The sequence below is a fragment of the Melanaphis sacchari genome, unplaced genomic scaffold, assembly GCF_002803265.2.
Source record: "Melanaphis sacchari strain LSU unplaced genomic scaffold, SCAv2.0 Contig53_pilon_pilon, whole genome shotgun sequence".
In the NCBI taxonomy this organism is placed as follows: Eukaryota; Metazoa; Arthropoda; class Insecta; order Hemiptera; family Aphididae; genus Melanaphis; species Melanaphis sacchari.
In genome coordinates, this window is record NW_020271371.1 from 1,368,932 (window position 1) to 1,389,113 (window position 20,182).

Here is a 20,182-nt window from a genome sequence, read left to right on the forward strand (position 1 = left end):
ATATTAAGGAGCAATTAATTCAGCTCATATTGTCTTATAGATAATATAGTAAACAGTAAAAAATCTTATTTGTTTATTCTAGTAACTAGTAAATTTTTATTGTATTTCTTCAAGTTATACGTATAAAACAAATGATTTAAAGATTTTAAATACGAGTAGCTATAAATTCACATACTATTATTAAAATGCATTTTTATGTTAGAGGATTTTTAAATTTTAATTGACAGCCCTTTTATTTAACCAGCTAACTAAATAAAATATAGACTACTTTTTTTTTTATTACCTACCTACTAATTAGTTGTCTACTTCTATTGGCTATTATTATATTATCACATACAGGCATACTACACACAAAAAATTAACAGGTGGTATTTGATGTTGAAATAATTAACATTTGTCAATATTTTGAAAAGCATAAACTATAGTACATATTATAAATTTAAAAGCTACAATTTTAATTTTAAGTAATATATTTCAATATTTTGTTATAAAATATGAAATAATTTACATTATTTATAAAATTATAAAACTGATATACATATTAATTATTCCCCATTACAAATTTTTCTTGAAAAGCTGTCATTTCTATAAGTGAAAGAGTAGATGAAGAAACAATTGCAATAAAAAACTAAGACAATCTGAGACAAAGCATACATTTCATTTTGATGACTTTATTGGCACAGACAAAATAATTTGGTAGTCGATTTAACCTTTTAATTAAGCACTTGAAACAATTGTAACAAGAATGTACTGAATATTTATTTTTATATTTGCACAAGAACACATATGAGATACATTTTAATAAATCAAGGTAATTTATCGAAAACCAACAAGAGGTTAATGATGAACTTTATTCAACTTTAACATTGAACCACTTAAAAATTCAAAAATTTAATTATTAATAACAGAAAAAATATATATATTTTTTTTCAATTTTGATATGAAAAATAATATTAAAAAATGTAATAAATAATCAAACTAAGTAAATACATATTACAATAAATAAATAATTTATATTGAAGTTTTAATTTTTTTTGGATAATTTGTACTTTTAGGCTTGATTAACCAAGTCAAGTTCAACAATTGTTATTTCCTACAGATTGTATAATCTTAGAAATATTTTGATTCTCTTTGAGTTATTTACAAAAATTTAAATTTTGCTTAAATCTTTTTTTGTATAAACACTCAAGATTCAAACTGGTTTAACTTAAGGAAGTTTTAAGAAAAAAGAATATAATCCTTATACTTAAAAAAAATTTTGAGGAAAAAATGAAATTCATTCAAGACGATTACTTCTATCCTAGCATTTTTTTAAACTATTAAAAGATGATCCATAAGATGCAAATAGATACTCTTGCATTTCGCAATTGACACTCCTATGTAATATAACTAATTATTGAAATGCTTTAAAATTACTCTAGATAATTAATGTAATATTATGAAATAATGTAAAATGTACATACATTTAATACAAAAATTAAATTACAGATGATTAAGCTATTGTTGTAAATACATCTAAATACTAGGCCAGTGGTCGGCAATAGGTGGTCCGCGGGTCAAATCCGGCCCATGAAGGAAAAATAATTAGACCACAAAAATATTTTTTTTTTTAATAAGCTGGTTTTCACACATAACATATATTTTATCTATTTTATGATGTATTTAGAGATTACGATGGTGTTTATCGTTTATTGCTATTTACAATAATATAGTTGCGATAACACAACAATTATTAACTAATATCTGAGTATTTACTGGCCCTCGAAAATGTTTTTTTGATTTTCTGGACCTCCATAGAATTTAATTGCCGACCCCTGTACTAGGCTATTACAGAATATAATATAAAAATCTATAGTGAAGTTTTGTTAATCTGACACATTTGGATCATAGTATTTGCCAGGGTTATTTAGAAAACTATATATTTAAACATTTTAAAAATCAAATAAAAATTAAAATGCATTTATATTTATAAAACTTTTATTGAAATTTCAATAATATTAATGGACAATTCAATGAAATTTTACTACTTAAGTGATAATCCCTCAAAAAAAAAAAAAAAAAAAGGAATATTAAGATCCTACTGTACAGTTAAAATGTTAACATTTTTTTTTTCAATTAGATGAAAAATAGCAATAAAATTAACATGTATACCAAATCCTTACAATAGTAACAAATGTTATTTAAATTATATTTATTTATACATTATTACTTTTTAAAATAGTTGTAAGAATGATATATTGGAAAAAAAAAAAACAACTATTTTAATTTTAGTTTAGTTTTAATAAATACTTCACAATTTTTTTTAATCCAGGGATGTTCAATAACATCAGTTAGTGGTAATCTAGACTTTGGAACTTTAACCAAAAGCTTTGAAATTAAATGTCTAGAACCCTCACTCATATGAGATTTGAAACTATACATCACAGCACGAATTTTTCTAAAAGTCTCTGCCTGTTCTGAGCTCTCAAAAGGTGGTGATCCACACAAGAATTCATAACATAGCACTCCTAAACACCAATTATCAACATATTCATTATATGTTTGAGAGTCAACCATCTCTGGAGGTAAATAATCAATAGTACCACACATGGTGTTTCGACATTTGGATGGTGCATGAACAGACCATCCAAAATCTGCCAACTTAATAACATGATGACTAAACAACAGAAGATTTTCTGGTTTTATATCTCTGTGGATAACACTTTGAGAATGACAATACCTTAAAGCATCAGCTACTTGTCGTAAATAATATGCAGCAGTTGGTTCATCAAAACGTTTATGTGGCTGTGAGTTCAGAACTTTAAATAACTCACCTTCTTGGGCAAATTCTAAAATTAAATATATTTTCTTCTCGTCCCAAAAATAAGTCAGCATTTTTAGAATGTTAGGGTGATTAAGATGTGTTTGAATTTCAATTTCTCGTCGTACTTGATGTTCCATATGATCTTTTACCAATTCTGATTTAAACATCATTTTTAAAGCAACCATATATTTTGTAATTTTTTCTCGAGCAAGATATACACGACCAAATTTTCCACGACCAAGTGGTGTTCCAATTTCAAAATCGCTTAATTTCCACTGATGATTTGTTGGTCGATTAGAATAAATTTCTTTCATTGTTTTTTCTATGTGTTGGACAACTTCATCTTGAGATTCAATTTTATGTTTGACTCCAACCACAGCCATTATTAAGAATAATATGATTGAAGATTAACAAAAATACAAACTGAAATAATAAAAATAATCTATTAGAATCCATGAACTAAATATTATATTTTATGTATAATAATTAAGCAGCCTTAAACTATTAAGTTAAAAAATTAAAATAGTTGATTATATAAAAAAAATGCATTGAAGTGATTAAAAGTAAATAGGAAAGAATTAGTTTAAAAAACAGCAGAAATAAATTTTGAAATTTGCCTTTATAATTTAGGGTATTTAATACATCTAATACTATTTGTGGCGAGTGCACTAGCTATTTGGTAGATTTTAGACATTTAATTAAAAAAAAATGTTTATATGTTTCAGTAACAAGTACCTAATTACTATATAGTGGTCATTTTATTTATGTACTTACTTTCAGTAAATGTGTTTTAAGAAATATACAGTATTCACTATACCTATTGTTTTTTCTCCAATTGCTATAAATAATATGAGAATATGCTTCATTCCCCCAAAGATCAAAAAACTTAATTGAAGATCTTAATATTGAAATCTATTCAAATAACTAAGGTTAACATAAACAACTAATAAGGCATGTCAACAAATTCCATTCCTATTTTTGATATTGGTATTTTAATCTTATATTTTTTAATTAATAAACATTAAACATAAAATTTCATTTTGCTTATTTGGAATAATTTTTTTTTATGTTCTACTGTAATATATTTTTATAGAAAACATTATATGTATTTATCCCATTGAAATGTATAGGTATTTATCTATTAATTTTTAACTAAATTGTAATAAATACAAAGTGAAATAACTGTTATTAGTAATTTGAATTTGTTTTATTGAGTATGATTTTATTATCGGTGTTTATAAACATAGGTTTTTAGTAAGTATTTAAAAAAAAATACGAGAAAACCATATTCATCACGGGTAATATGACTAATGAGTAAGCAGCTGGTGGAGCAACAATTAACTGACAGTGTTAGATTTTAAATTAGTACTTAATAATGATTTATTTTACGGATTGGAAGAATTAATTAAAATAAAACACGAAAATTGAGGATTTTAGTATTTTCAAATTGACAAAAACAACAATATTTATCGTTCAAATTGTATCGATTAAAAAACAACCATCAAGTAGTTGTTAGTCTCGAATCTCGATCTACCGTAGTCATGAATTCCTGTATCAATAAGTCTATGTTTTCATACTTAAATATTCATAAAATAATTTATAATTGCGAGACCGTACCTGTCCTAAATCGTGTTTTTTTCCAATTCCTTCTCCGAAGTTTTGGACTTCTAGATTGATCTTGTCACAACTTACTACTTGTAGGCTTGCTCATTACTAATCGGTTAGATTAATAATTACTAATAAGTGGAAGACGACAATAAGTCCTCGGACCTCGAGTAGTTAAATCTTGTTCATGTAGAGTCGTGAAAAGGTCGAATAACAAATTATAACATTTATAAATTTATAACAAATACTAAATATGTAGCAATAAACATTACAAACAAAAAGCCGTTTTACAACGATTTGAATCGGTAGCCAATAAAATGAGCTTGTTCTGCCGCCTTCGAAATACCGTGTTCTCATTGGTCCACGACTCCGTAGATTTTAAAATTTATCACTTGTTCTGTTTCGCTTATCATCATTCAGGTTCAGGACTGTTGAATTTTTATTTTGCAATTTACGCCTGGTTATAGTTTTTATTTTTTATACGGTCAGACGCATTATCAATTGACAATTATCATATTTTATCGCAGTCTATTGTTATTATTAGTTATTACCCATTTTATTGTGCGCTTTTTTTTTCGCTTAAAAATTCTAATCGTAAATGTACTAAATCGTAATTTATTATACGCAATGCTCGAAAAGGAGTAAATGAACGGTCGACCGATTTGTATATGACTGTGAACGATGTTGAAATCGTCGCCTTAATTTTTATACGCACCAAAATAGTTTTGCATATGTGATCGCGCGCTGTTTGTCGATCATCTCGCCTTCGTTTTGCTGTATTATATATTTTTTAAATATCGGGAGAGCAATATTGGAGGTCCGCAATGAAGGCATCGGTGTGTATTCTATTTCTTGTGCTTTGCGGCATGGGATTGATCAATGGCGACGACAAAGGAGTATCAAAGAATTCTTCCCAACCTACTGCAACTGACAACGAAGTTAAAAACGTTCCAAGTACATTAACTACTTCCGAAATGCCGACGATCACGATTAACGAGACAACAAATATGACCGAAAAATCGACAGTAGTCACACCCAGTGAGCCAGTTTTGCCGAAAAAAGGATCAGCTGAAGAAGAACGCAACAGTTCAATCGCCATATTCTTTGTGCTCAGCGTTCTTGCTTTAGGCATATTGCTCATTCATCTTATGTTGTCTACACATTTTCAGTATTTACCCGAAAGTGTAGTAATTGTGTTTCTTGGTGCTGTTATTGGTCTCATTATTAATCTTATGTCTGAACAGCATATTGCAAATTGGCGTAATGAAGAAGCATTCTCTCCAACAGCATTTTTTCTCGTCCTTCTACCTCCAATTATATTTGAATCTGGTTACAATTTACATAAAGGAAACTTTTTTCAAAACATCGGTTCTATTCTAGTGTTTGCTATTATTGGCACCACTATATCAGCTTTGGTTATTGGTGCTGGTATTTATGTTCTTGGTCTAGCTCAAGTTGCTTACAAATTAAGTTTTGTTGAAAGCTTTGCGTTTGGATCATTAATTTCAGCTGTTGACCCTGTAGCCACAGTAGCTATTTTCCATGCGTTGGATGTAGATCCTGTGTTAAATATGTTGGTATTTGGAGAAAGTATATTAAATGATGCAATTGCCATTGTATTGACTACATCAGTATTACAGTCTAATGGACCAGCTATGAGTACTTCTGAAGCTGTATTGACAGGCATCAAACAGTTTTGCTTGATGTTTTTTGCTTCAGCTGGTATTGGAGTAATATTTGCCTTAATCAGTGCACTGTTATTGAAATATGTAGACTTGAGGAAAACACCTTCGTTAGAATTTGCCATGATGTTAGTATTCACTTATGCACCTTATGTTTTGGCTGAAGGCATTCATTTATCAGGTAAATCATTAATTGATTTTTCACTATCACATATCTTTATTTTTTGTTTGTCTTTTACCTATTTATTTTAATAATTTTTCTTTTTTTTTTTTTTTAGGAATAATGGCTATTCTATTTAATGGAATTGTCATGTCACATTACACTCATTTCAATTTATCAACAGTCACCCAAATTACAATGCAACAGACAATGAGAACATTGGCATTTATAGCAGAAACGTGTGTATTTGCTTATCTTGGACTAGCATTATTCAGTTTCAGATTACACTTTGAACCAGCTTTAGTCATTTGGAGTTTAATTCTATGTTTAATTGGACGTGCTTGCAATATATTCCCATTGGCTTATTTGTGCAATAAATTCAGAGAACATCAAATTACAAAACATATGATGTTTATTATGTGGTTTAGTGGTATGTTTCACATCAATATGAAATATCTTTTTTTCTTATTTGTGTAAACTTTAAATAATAGTTCAATTTAATTGAAATAAGGCAGATAGTTTTAGAAATTAATTTCCTTTCTTAAACTTAGGCATGGTTATGTCAGATAACCTTAGATAATATCAGATATGTAAATAATTCTCTTTATATCACAATATGAGTTGGGTTTTTGTTTTTCAATCATCAGTATATTTGTGTATAATGTATATTGTTCCTTACCCAGTTTCTCTAATAATTTCATTTATAAAATATCAGTATATTATTGAAAGTATTGATTAGAAATCAAATGTTATTATAGTGTTTTATTATTTTATATTAATATATTTACCTAAAGTCTTGTGATTTTTTGACCTTAATAAAAAGTGAAATATTTTAATAAGAATTGTTAAGAGTTAGATTTTATCTAAGTTCCCACTATGTTGCTAAATTATCTGATAATGACTGAGCAAATTTTTAAGAAATTACACTGTAATTAGGTATAATATATTTTTATGTATATGTAGTGTACAAATTGTTTGGATGCACAACTGATTGCTAAAATAATGAATTATTAAATATAAAATATAATTAATCAAAAATTGTTATGTTTTTATTGATTTAGTTTATATTTTTTTTTTATTGAGAACTGTTTAATGTAATATTTATTTTAAATTATTACTTTTTTAGGATTAAGAGGAGCTATTTCATATGCGTTGTCATTACATTTAGAATTCAGTAACGAAACAAGACATGTGATAATCACAACTACATTATGCATAATATTAGTCACAACTTTGTTGTTTGGTGGTTCAACAATGCCATTAATGAAGGTAATTTTTCTAGTTTTGAAAAAAGTTCAATACTTAAATGCTTCTTTCTAGATTTTACAATCATCAAAAGCTGGTAGAAGTACTCACCGCCGAAGAAAAGACAAAGCTATATCTCTTAGTAAAACAAAAGAATGGGTAATACAAATAAATATTAATAAATTATTTTTAATTAATATGTGTTTGTAATTATTAATACACATTTATGTTAGGGGCAAGCAATTGACTCTGAGCATTTATCAGAACTAACTGAAGAAGAATTGGAAGTTAATTTTATTCAATCAAGAATCAGTGGATTCGCTAAAATGGACATAAAATACTTCATACCATTTTTTACTAGACGTTTTACACAAGAAGTAAATTTAAAAAAATACTTAATTATAAAGTTTCTTATGATTTTAGTTAAATTAATCTATAAAATATATTATTGTTTTAAAAAACTAAAAAAAAATATTACTTTAGGAATTGAAAGATTGTAAAACACAGATGACAGATTTAACCAATCAATGGTATCAGGCAATTCGTATATCACCAACTGCATCAGATGATGATAAAACTGCAAACAATGGACAACCCCAGACATCCAGCCGCCAATCGAGTTGACAATTACAGCAACCACCAGTTGTGAGGCAAAGTAATGGAGGGGAAACGCAGTCATTGATACACCGACAAAACTTCAAAATATAACGGTTTTGTTTTACAGGTAATAATTTGTTAAGTGACATTCAGAGCTTGTCTGCATCGAGTTTACCACGTACAACCAGCCAACCGCAATAATTTTAACAACTTTACTATTAATGTACTTAATGTATACAAAAAATATAAATAGAACTTATTCCAACTATTCTGATAACTAGTTCACTAATCTGCAATGATTATTGTGAATTATGATTTTCAGAAAATTTGGTGTGATTAAAATGTACTTTAACACTTGAAGTCTGATTATAAACAACAAATATAATTGCACAAATTTATACTGTTAATGTTATACTCTAGAATAAAAAAAAAACAAGTGTGATAGTCATTATAATTTATGAAGTTTTTTTGTTTTTGTTTAAATATTTAGTTTATCTTATATTTATAATTATTTCTATATGATAAAAGTAACTGCCTTGAAAAAAATTATACATATATTTTGAAAAATGCCTGAGTGTGCCATTTAATAATTATTTTTGTATAATTACATTATGATAATATATAAAATGAGCTTATTAATAAGCACACAAGTATTCTATTCTAATATGTGCTTTTACTTGCATTAATATACAAACACTTATATTTTTATTTTTACAAAAAATAAAAATATTTTTTTTTATTTTAATAATAAAATATAAATATTATATTCAGAGTATTTTCCCAGCTATTGTTATATCATGTATGTTAGTATGCATGATATTTATAAATTTTAATTCATCATTATTACAGTTTAGTATTAACAAATATTTTTCTCATAAATTCCTTTTTATTTCTGGTTAAAAATAATGAGATAAATTCCTTATATTTATTCAAAATTAAATTAAACAAATTGGCAGTACTTTTATTCATACGTTACCTTTTTATTTAAGTTTAATTTCAATATAATGCATTAATATTTCATAATGTATCATATTATTTTGTTGATATATTATTCTGTTGTGATATAAAATAAACATTATCTAAAACAAATGATTTATATTTTTTATTTTATTGGATTATAATATATTTTGTATTGATTAAAAATGCTTAAAAAAATTACAGTAAGTTGTTGAAAATATGTGTGATTATTTATTTTATGATTAATAATAATGCTATTAACAGTTTTAGTTTGTTATGTAAATTATATTTGTGACATAATTATGTATGTAATAAAAATTTAGGTCTAATATCTTACTATATACATCAGCTCTGCGGATAAATAGCAATTTATTTAATACTCAGAATATTAATTTAAAGCAAAATAACAAATTTTATAAAGCTTAGATGTAATATTATGTCTATAATCATTGAAATGGATGATTTTGGTATTGTAATTTATTGTATTTTAATTCAACTTAATTTATCTGTGATATATGATGTGACTATAAGTTATTTTTTATTAATAACAATATTAAATCTACAAGTTAATTGTTCGAAAATCTGATAATGTAGTTTTTTTTACTATTTTCCAGACCTCACAGTTATTTAAAAAAATGTCATAAAATATATATTATTAATTTATCTACAAATTTTTAGGTATATAATAACATTTATATTACACTAAGATTAAATAAGAATAGATAGAGATTAATCTGGTTTTTTTTAAGAATATTTTCTATAAATTACTAAGATTTAAATGTAAGTTTAAAATTTTAAAATATAATTTTTATCATAAGAATTTATTAGTTAATTAAAACAATTGATCTGTTTAACAGAGACAAAATATAATTTAACCAACTCTTGAATAAATATACAAATTAATGTTTGAAAATTGTCAGAGTTGTAACAAAATAATTAAAATCCTGTTTTTCCTTTAAATATCTAATTTTGTCAACATTTGAATTTTAAAATGTAAGTATATATAAAAAATATAAATCCTTGTATTACTTTATTATTTTTATAAGCTTTATTTATAAAAATTGAACATTTTTAAAGGACCGTAAAAGTCTTACAATGATTTTGGTTTTAAATATTTAATTTAAATTTTACATTTTTATTTGTATTATTTTTTAAGTTTAGATTTATTGCTAGTACACGATCGAGCATAAAAAACTTTGTTTACGACATTATTGAGTAAAATTTTCAATTTATCAAAGAATATACAAATAAAAAGAAAACCCATATGATTGAATTTAAAAACTGCGATTTTGCCAATTAAAATTGTTGACTATATTTTTCAAAAAATATTTGAATAATTACGGTTATACAAAATATAGGTATGGTATAAGTTAAAAAAAATAACACAATTTTATGGTCATATGCAACGTTTTTTCATTTTATTAATTTACCTATTTTATAATAATAATAATAAATTAAATTTATATCTGTTTCTAATTTGACTTAAAAATAATTGTAGGGATTCAACAGTATTTTTACTTTTTGAATATTGTTTGAAAATTTTTATGTTTGATTATATTTTAACATGCAATATAACATTGTCGATAAAGCGTTGGCTCATGACTCGTGAATTTTGGTATCTTAATACAGTCAACTCGCGATATAACGAAGTTCAATATAACGAAAATCTCAATATAACGTGTATAAAACTGCCGTTCCTTTGGAAATCTCGTGATATAACGAAAAGTTAAATGCATTTTTGTCCTCTCGATATAACGAAGCTTTTCTACCAAACTCTTGCAATGTAATGAATTTTACAAGTTTGTTTGGACTATTATCATACAATAAGATAAAATTCATGTCGTCGTTATATGTATAAGTTACACAATTGTTGCTATCGACGATGAGTTGGTTGACTGTGATTCTCATAATGACGATAAGATTTTAAACAAAACTGACGATGAAGAAAAATATATTCTGATGAACCCTCCTTATCCTCGAAAGAAGTAAAATCAGGTCTCTGCAATCTCTTTAAATATTTACAGAGAAATGACATCGACAACAGTGTGTTTTGTAACATTTTATACTTGAACAACGTTATTGACCGGGTAAGCGCAAGTGATTATACACACAAAAAAAAAAAAAATAACCGATTTTTAAAAAAAATAAATATTTTTGTACTTAATAAACATAAAATCTATACTTATAAATGAATAATTACTCATGTAGGTATATATGTTTTTAATGAAATTAAATTTTTAAATCTTGTTAAAATGAATTTTGTTGATTAAACTTTCTATTTAACGAATTTTTTGCTCGGTCTTTCCTTTGAAATTCGTTATATCGTGAGTTGACTGTAATAGGTGAATAAATAATAATAGATATATGAAAATAATAAATTACAAAATCTGGATAACGTTGGAACGTTGCATAAAATATATAGGTATAGGTACCATGCTTAATCGTGTTTTACTGACATGAGCCTACCAAAAATATATTTTTGTATTAGTATCTAGAAGTAGGTATGCGTCGATATGTGTGTATAATGTATATCAGATACACCTATGATAATCATTGTAGGGCTCGGAAGTTGTAAGAATTGCATATTGTTTTATATTCTCTCAATGTATAGCAGACCAAGCTAGAAATCTGAACTGTACATTGGAAAGTTAAAAATTGAAAATGCATATTTTATTAATTTTAGGTAAATATTTCATTGATTTTATACAAATATTATGTATATTTCATATTAATTAGCAATTAGTAATACCATCGATATTAATTATTTAAAATCAATGGTAATACATTAAAATTAATTTGGTAGTATTTAGTAGTAAATGCATCGAGTACCTATACATTTTTACGATGTAAAATTTTAAACCAAGTTAGGTAGTAATTTTTGTGAAAAATAAAACAAATGTATTTTAAAAATAATAACTAATAATTTATTAAAAAATACATAATATTTAATATGTAAAAAGAGTCCACCTGTAAATGTACATAAAATATAAATAATTAATTAAAACTGAAATATCAGGTAGGAAAATTAGGTTTTATTCATTCAACCGAAAAGAGTTTTTTTATATTTCTTTTCTTGTTAACCGCTTTGTCCACTTTTGTTGGTATATTTTCAGTTTTGTTTAATCTGCAACAATCACAACAACATTTATTTCATAAAATTTACCATGACGATATATCATATATTAAAGTATTTGAGTAATAGTCAATGTACATTTGTTGAAAAAAAATAATTCTTGTAACCAAAATAAAAATAAATATGATACCTATTAATTATATAATATTATTATTGATTATATATAAGTGTAATAGTATACTAAATATTTTATGATAACTTAAATAAAAGCTGTAAGTTGAAATTAAGTGCTATAAATAAATAGTAAATATTAATACATTGTAGTTAGTATAGGTCTTACAAATATTTACTAAGTGCCTAAGTAATTGATATATTGTATTATAGTAATAAAAATAAACAGTATGATGTTTCAATGAGAATCTCGATTAATACCCTATGCTTTATAAAAGATAATATCGATAGATAATCCAAACGTATCAAATATCTGACGTTTTATATAATGAAACGTAAATATGTAATAAATTACTTTTAAACAATTTACATAACAAATGAATTTTAAACAATTGTAGGAAATAATATTTTGTACACTTATATTATAATTTATTTGCAGGTAAAAGAGTGGTTTTTGTAACGATTAACATTTCTATTATCTTGAAAAGTATTAACCATTCAACATTTTTTTTAACCATAATTTTAAGTCATTTCAATTCACATTTTGAAATTAAATTATATGCTTTATTATAATATATTTTTAAAAAGGTTTTACTTTTTTGAAAGACAATAAATCTATATTTTTAATTTTATTTTCTGGAACAGAATATATTTCTGAGAACTTTGATGCATACAAATTTAATTTCAAACAAGGTAATAAGTTACAAGGAGGGTTGAAATTTTAAAGCAGCTGTATATTTTTTAGAGGATGCTTAAATATTAAAATTATAATAGCATATTGTATATATAATACGTATTTGTATGCTAAACGTTATTTAATAAGACATAGAGTATGTTATTAAATTCTTAGTCAATACCGACTAATTTAAATATTTTTAAAATGTTATTGTGTAATTTTGCCTTTGTAATGAATGTGTTAAATTTGAATTTAATAATAAATCATTATGAAAAAAAATTAAGATGAAAATCTATTTTGAGCAAAGACGTTGCTCAACTTTTTAGTAACTAAGGTTACCAATACCTAACAGTTTTAATAAATAATATTTAAACGTTATCAATTAAGGTTCGTTTTTATTACTTTTGTAATAGCCGATTGTTTTGAAAAGTATTGTGAATTTTTTACTTTTAAACTCTCAAAGTAAAAACTAGATTAAATTTTTTACTAAAAACACCTTCAAAGTTTAAAATCTTTTTCTGCTATAAGAAGTATCTTAATAGAAAAAATAAAAATAAATATATTTATCTCTTTTTTTTTTCAGAATCATTAATATTTCAGTGGTTTTTAAATGAATAGCTTAACAAGTGTTTTTTTTTTTTTATTTTGATTCAAAAACAAATAAACTGAATAATGGAATTGTTAAAAAAATATTCATAATTCCATTTTATGGTACCTATGGTGCAATTTTAAAAACATACTTGTTATTTTGGAACAATTTATAAACATTTACATTTTTTAAATTTTATCAGTGTTTCGATTTTTATCATTAAATATTATTATTATTATTTTTTTTTTTTTGGTAAATAATATGTTTTTGAAAATAATATTCATCATAATTTGTTTTTACATCAGTTAAAAAATATCAAAAATATACAAAAAGTTTTAATTTTATATTATTAAAATATATAAGTACATGTATATTTGTTCGAAATGTTTACTTGTACATTGACATTTTTAATATTAATTTTTAGATTAAGTACCTATTTCATTTCAGATTATAAAATAATAAATACAATTTTTTGTTATCAAAAAAAATGTAGAAACCTTGGAACGATTAATCATTTCTTCAAATTTACCGTAAAGTTATTTTTCCTATAAATACATAGTTATTAACAGAATAAGTGGAGGAGATAACTAAATGCCATCGAATGATTCACGTTAAAAATATCACACATTTGATTATGACGAAATAATTAATGAACATTATTTTTCAAATTTTGTTATACAGGAATTTATTTATTTTCCAATAACAAGATTTCAAAATGAAGATGAAAAATTTGGACCCTATAATATATATTATGATGAATATGCCTATTGTTTATTCAAATGATTTAATTCAGACCACGATAGCGGAATAATATGTAAACGGGTTTTTTTATTAACTTATATCTTTTTTATTACCTTATTTTGTTTGGTTTGCAGAACTTCGTCTTCGTCGTCGACATACGCATCTATTCCTCCTGGGAAACAACTACAGGAAATTGCTACCAATGTCTCCGTGAACGCGGTGAACATTATTTTCACGTCCAGAAACTTTTTACAGTCCAGAATTTTCATGCCCAATTCAAGAAGACTGTCGAAAAACTGTACAACTGAATCGATTTTGGTTGTCATTCTATATTATTGTTATTCTATATTTAACGGTGTCAAAAACGTGAAAATTTTCAGTTTACCCGTTGTGTAACGACACGGGTTTGACGCAAAAAAATGGTCAGGAAAATCCAAATAATACAATAATGACTACAATACCAAATACGACAGGTTTATTGAATTAAATCCGCAATATTATATTATATTTTAAAATAATATATATTTATCGTTCTGACAGTCTTCGAGCAGTATCAATAGATTGACGACGACGAACTACGGAGCACGGAGTGCCGCGAGATCACGGATATCAAGCGTTTAATTTGTTATACTAATACCTATTAAAATAAAACGACGTACGAGACCGGTCCGGTTTGGTTTGGTTAGGTTAGGTAATAAATGATATCTCCAATATAATATGTACGCGTTTTCTTCCGCGTTTTTGTATGCATTCGAATAATTTAGTAAATAATAATATATATATATATATAAAAAAAAAAAATGATATATTATACCATATATTCAGATACTTTACAATACCAGTTGTACAAGTTAAACATCAGCACAGCTTACGTGCGTGCATTGAATTAGCCTTGAAATTACGTGCCTATATATAAACTACGTGATTGTTTAAATACAAAATAAAACTAGGTAGGTACCTATCATATAATGAAACGCGTTTATATTCATTGAATTTGGCCTTGATATTAATTTGAAAATTAAATTTTAGCCTTTGACTTTTCGAATTAAAAAATATATTTAACGTATAAACGTAATATTATATTATATCCAATAATTTATTGGAAACCTGTTATGGTCACCCACCGTGAACAATCATTTCCTTACGTTTTGTTGTTATTATACACACATATTGTGCACAATCACAATTTTTAACTTTTAGGGATAGAGTTGGGAAATTTGTGTTAAATAATATATTTGTAATGAGGTTTTCACCAGATTTTTTTTTTTGTTTGGGGGGAACTTTTTTATTTTTACCCTAGTTTTTTCAATACTAGAATGCTATAGTATTATAATACCTAAATCGTAATTTTTATCTTAAGCTTGTTCTTGTCATCAATATTTTGTATTTATAAATTATAATTATAAACAACGTAAAAATGAAACTAAAAATTATAAATAATTTATCATGAATTTAGTTTATTAATCTATTAATAGTTGGTATACCTAATTTAAAGAATTCTTGTGTATTACGATACGAAAGTATTGTTCACAATAAAAAGATTTCTGAGGTGGATGGGTACAAATTCATTATATTATTATTATTTTATACAATAAATATTTCATATTTATTTTTTTTTTTTTAAATATGTACAATAAATATAAATACATACATACGGTTTGGTATAAACACTATAAACACACCTACTTATAAGATAATATTAGTTAGTTTGTTGGAGTTTATTGATTGTGTTTGTGCATTTATGCATTAGCTTATTACGTTATTTAAATTTTAAAGCAAAGGATATGAACATTTTTTTGCAAAATTTTATTTTAATAAAATTATGACTTTAGTTTTTTTTTTATTTTAGTATAATAGATCAGTATTGGTTATTGATGTTATTGTAAATGATCAAGAATCATGATTCATGATAATCGATCTTACCTTTTTTTACGTAAATTTCAAATTCTGATTGAAGCCAGAAATGTTTTAAATTTTTAAATAACAAGTTGACACGGACTGCGATGATTTTAGTCTTTAATCGTTGTTTGTTATTTGTATCCCAAAATTGGTGTTATGTAAGAAGTGCGGATAAATTACAGACAAGTGCTAAATTGGGCTTATAATATGTGTTTGATCTCATTAGATTGAATACGTACTAATGTCACAATTATACACTGTCACACACAATGGTCAGTAGTTGTCTAACGGACCTTGTAAGTCGTAGGACGTCACTAAAACTAGTCGTAGCCTTTGCTGTTGGTTGTACATACGCGTGCAACTGGCTCGATTCCCTGTCCATTGACCATTTCTACCGTGAACGGGGTAAAGTGGGAGAGTCAAACAAGTCGCGCTGTTTATGTCCCCAAGTGGCGGTTCATAGAAAAGAATGACGATAGTCCGCTACAGATAACATTGCTTGTACTTTGTACTTGCGATAGCTATAGATTAGGTACGTAAATGTCATATGTGTTTTTTATAGATGCCATCGCGTTTTGCATTGAAAGCTCCAAAACACATTCCAATAATTATCATTGACTATTGAGGACTGAGGTTGATTTTGAGTAGAATTTTTATCAAGCTTGTATATTAGGGTCAAGAATTTGGAGTACTGTTTGTTAATAAATATAACAAACAATAGAAAATTTAAGCAACTCGTTTTTAGCAAAATCGATTTTTTCATTTTGTTGTGCTTCATAAAATTATAGTAGTAAAAGCTATAGTGTACATTTTTTTTTTTTTAAATAATTTGCTCCTTAAAAAAATGGTAGATGATTTGGTATTTAAATTATTATTATTTATGAACATTAGTAATAATTTTGTGTTAACAATTGTCTTCTATTTCAAAAATGTTATTAATCCGCATCACATATTATTTTCATTCTAAAACAATTTTTGGTGAAAATGATTAGATAATATTTAAAAAAAATAAGAAAGTTAGTTGATACTGTTCTGCTGTACATTAGTTATTGATTTTTTACTTTAATGAGTGTATTAAATTTTAATATGTTTAATGATATAATATTTATTATATATGAAAAACAATTCTAAGCGGAGACTGTTAGGCTTAAGTTCATTAGTTGTTGAAAACATTTTTATAGATTATATTTATTTAAAATAATAAGATAAATAAAGATAGTTTAGATTATGTTGTAATGTTATATTTTAAATACATAAAAAGTAAAGAAAGTAATGTATTGAAATATTGAATTTACTTAATTAATTGTTCACCTACTGTGTTTTATCATAGAGCTTACCAAACCCCATCAAGTGCACTTAATCTAGATAACTGTTATTTTGGAGAAGTAAAAAGAATAATTATTGGTCAGTCTAAAATTCCATATTTTTTAGTTACAACAATACAGTCTGTAGGGTTTGACCGCCACTTCCATGCTTATGAAGTATTACCTTATAATAATAATAATAATAATAATAACCAAATTATAGTTAAATGTCTATCCAAAGAACCTATTGCACCAATACAATAAAATGTATTCTATTTTCTTATTTTTTGAACACAGTAAGCTTTATTTTGTTGAGATTTAACATATATCTACATCAATAAATATGACATTTACTCATATTTAATAATGCTATATAACAAGGGTGAGCAACTGGCTATCCATGAGTTTTTTTTTATCTGGCCCCTACTACATTTTTAAATCACATTATACAATTTTAAAGTTAAAAATTCACATTATAAACAAAATAAATGCTAATTAAAATGCATAGTTTTTTTTTGCTTACTATGCTCTGGCCTGCTAGACTTTTATTTTTTTTTTTAAATTGGACCTCTAGTAAGATTTTGAGTTGCCTATTGGCTATTTCTGCTGTATAATAACCTAATAACATTTTAATAATTTTAATTCTTAAAAAATAAAGTTTTGCTAACTTCTGAAATTAAAATATATTTATATTTTAAATTAATATTGATATGTAGATTTAAATTATTAATATATACATATAGTTGTTTTTAAATATTAATATAGTTTTTATTTTACAGGTTAGATGTATTGTGACAGCGATGGAAGAACTCATGGATGAAAGAATAGATATTAACAGAAATCATAAAGGAGGCAGAGTTTTATGCCTAGATGGTGGTGGAATTAGAGGATTGGTGTTGATATCTGTTTTACTTCATATAGAAAATGCCACTAAAGTTCCTATTATTCATTGTTTTGATTGGTTAGCTGGCACAAGTACTGGTGGAATTTTAGCTTTGGGACTTGCATGTGTAATTTGCATTGTAAAATTATTTTAGTTTATAAACTATTTTGTTTTGTTGATTGTGAAAAGTTAAAATATGATGCAAAAATTTAATTATAGATAAAATAGGGAAAACAAATAATGCAATTACTAAAAACCTATGAATAAGAATTTGTTTTGTATCACATAAAAATATTTTGCTTCTTTTGCTTCAAAATATTATACTATTATTAAACAATAAAATAATATGTATACTTTTATTCAGGATGAATAGGATAAACCACTTGTTATTATTTCTGTTAAATTTAAAGGAATACTCAATGTTCACTATATAATAATACTAATGCCATTATTTATACGTATATTTTAGGTAAATCGTTGTGAGTGTTTGTGCTTGTATTTTAGACTTAAGCAGCTTGTATTTCAAGTAGTAAACCTTATCAAAGTGAGGTGTTGAAAATATGTTACAAGAAACATTAGGTGTAAATACATATATGAGTGATATAAAACATCCAAAGTAAGTGGTTTTGTTATTAAATAGTTATTTAATGTTTTAATATTAAAACACCTGGTAATTTTTAGATTAAAAATATGTTTATACTTAATTGTATTTAAATCACTATTTGTTTGGACTATAATGTATAATAAAATTGTTTCAGAATCTTAGTCAGGTTTGTTAGCTGATAGAAACCTGTGAGACTTATATTTTCTATATACATCACCAAGTGACATGATTAATGAAGATCAACAATGTGATTATCCACCACCAACCACCTCATGAACAGTTGGCGTGGAAGCAACAAAAAGAACAGCGCCTTCATATTTGAAGGTAATTATTTGTTTATAAATTTCTATTGTTTTATACTAACTTTTAGTTGCATACAATAATTTTAATAAATCTAATTGCTAATGAAAATCATAGTTTGGTTGGCACATAATTCATAAATAGTAATTTGTCTAAATATCTTAAACAATTAACCTATTTATGTTATTTGTTATCAATTATGATATTTGGATATTCTACTCATCTCACTGCACAGTTTTTGTGTCTATATCAAAAGTTAAAACATTGAGATGACTATACAAAACAGTAATATAAGATTATTTTTCTTGATTTTCAATGTCATATGTAAATTATTTCATATTGTCTCTATATTAGAGTGACCATATATTCTGTTTATACAGGATTGTCCTTTATTTCAACTTTAATTCCTGTTGTCTTGATAATCTTCTTTCGGGACGCTATTTGTCCCGTATTTTCAAATCTATCCTATTAATCCCGTTTTTTACCTTACCGTTAAAATTTATAACTTTCGAAATTAATTTTAGGAAAAAGCCGTTTATTTACGGTATTTTCGTATGACATTATTGAATAGAATAATAAAGAATCTATACTTTTCAATAGTATTTTGGATTCTTGTTTTACTATAATTATAGCTAAATCACATTGTTGTCGACGTAAACCGTATACCTACGTATAATAATATTATATTACCGATCAGTGCGATTGATACAACTGTTCATATAAAATGTTTATTATTATAATTATTTTATATTTATAAATATAAATATTTTATTATTCTAAGTATATCCCAATTATAATAGTTCCATGTTGAGCATAAGTGTTGTCACACATATTTTGAAATTAGAAAAATATAGGTATGTATAATCAGTTTCAGACAGATAGGAAAAACATTT

The 20,182-nt window shown here is 25.3% G+C and overlaps 2 protein-coding genes across 2 annotated transcripts; one reads left to right on the forward strand and one right to left on the reverse strand.

Moving 5' to 3' along the window:
- Nucleotides 1-2,089: 2,089 nt before the first annotated feature.
- Nucleotides 2,090-4,704, reverse strand: LOC112599551 (aurora kinase C-like). The gene is made up of 2 exons (XM_025346484.1): nucleotides 4,421-4,704; nucleotides 2,090-3,226 (listed from the first exon to the last, which is right to left on the reverse strand). The coding sequence occupies exon 2, from the start codon at nucleotides 3,184-3,186 to the stop codon at nucleotides 2,257-2,259; it is 930 nt and encodes a 309-aa protein (XP_025202269.1). The 5' UTR covers nucleotides 3,187-3,226; nucleotides 4,421-4,704; the 3' UTR covers nucleotides 2,090-2,256.
- A 154-nt stretch (nucleotides 4,705-4,858) lies between these two features.
- Nucleotides 4,859-8,540, forward strand: LOC112599550 (sodium/hydrogen exchanger 8). Its single transcript, XM_025346483.1, has 7 exons — nucleotides 4,859-6,271; nucleotides 6,369-6,680; nucleotides 7,377-7,519; nucleotides 7,571-7,654; nucleotides 7,729-7,872; nucleotides 7,979-8,150; nucleotides 8,220-8,540. Exons 1-6 carry the CDS (start codon nucleotides 5,233-5,235, stop codon nucleotides 8,117-8,119), a joined length of 1,863 nt encoding a protein of 620 aa, XP_025202268.1. The 5' UTR covers nucleotides 4,859-5,232; the 3' UTR covers nucleotides 8,120-8,150; nucleotides 8,220-8,540.
- The last annotated feature ends 11,642 nt before the right edge of the window (nucleotides 8,541-20,182 follow it).

Excerpts from the sequence above, each read along its gene's own strand:
- LOC112599551 (XM_025346484.1), bottom strand. The coding sequence starts at position 3,186 with ATGGCTGTGGTTGGAGTCAAACATAAAATTGAATCTCAAGATGAAGTT.
- LOC112599550 (XM_025346483.1), top strand. The coding sequence starts at position 5,233 with ATGAAGGCATCGGTGTGTATTCTATTTCTTGTGCTTTGCGGCATGGGA. Across the intron at positions 7,520-7,570 it reads CAACAATGCCATTAATGAAG|ATTTTACAATCATCAAAAGC; the intron begins GTAATTTTTCTA and ends GCTTCTTTCTAG. Across the intron at positions 7,873-7,978 it reads CTAGACGTTTTACACAAGAA|GAATTGAAAGATTGTAAAAC; the intron begins GTAAATTTAAAA and ends ATATTACTTTAG.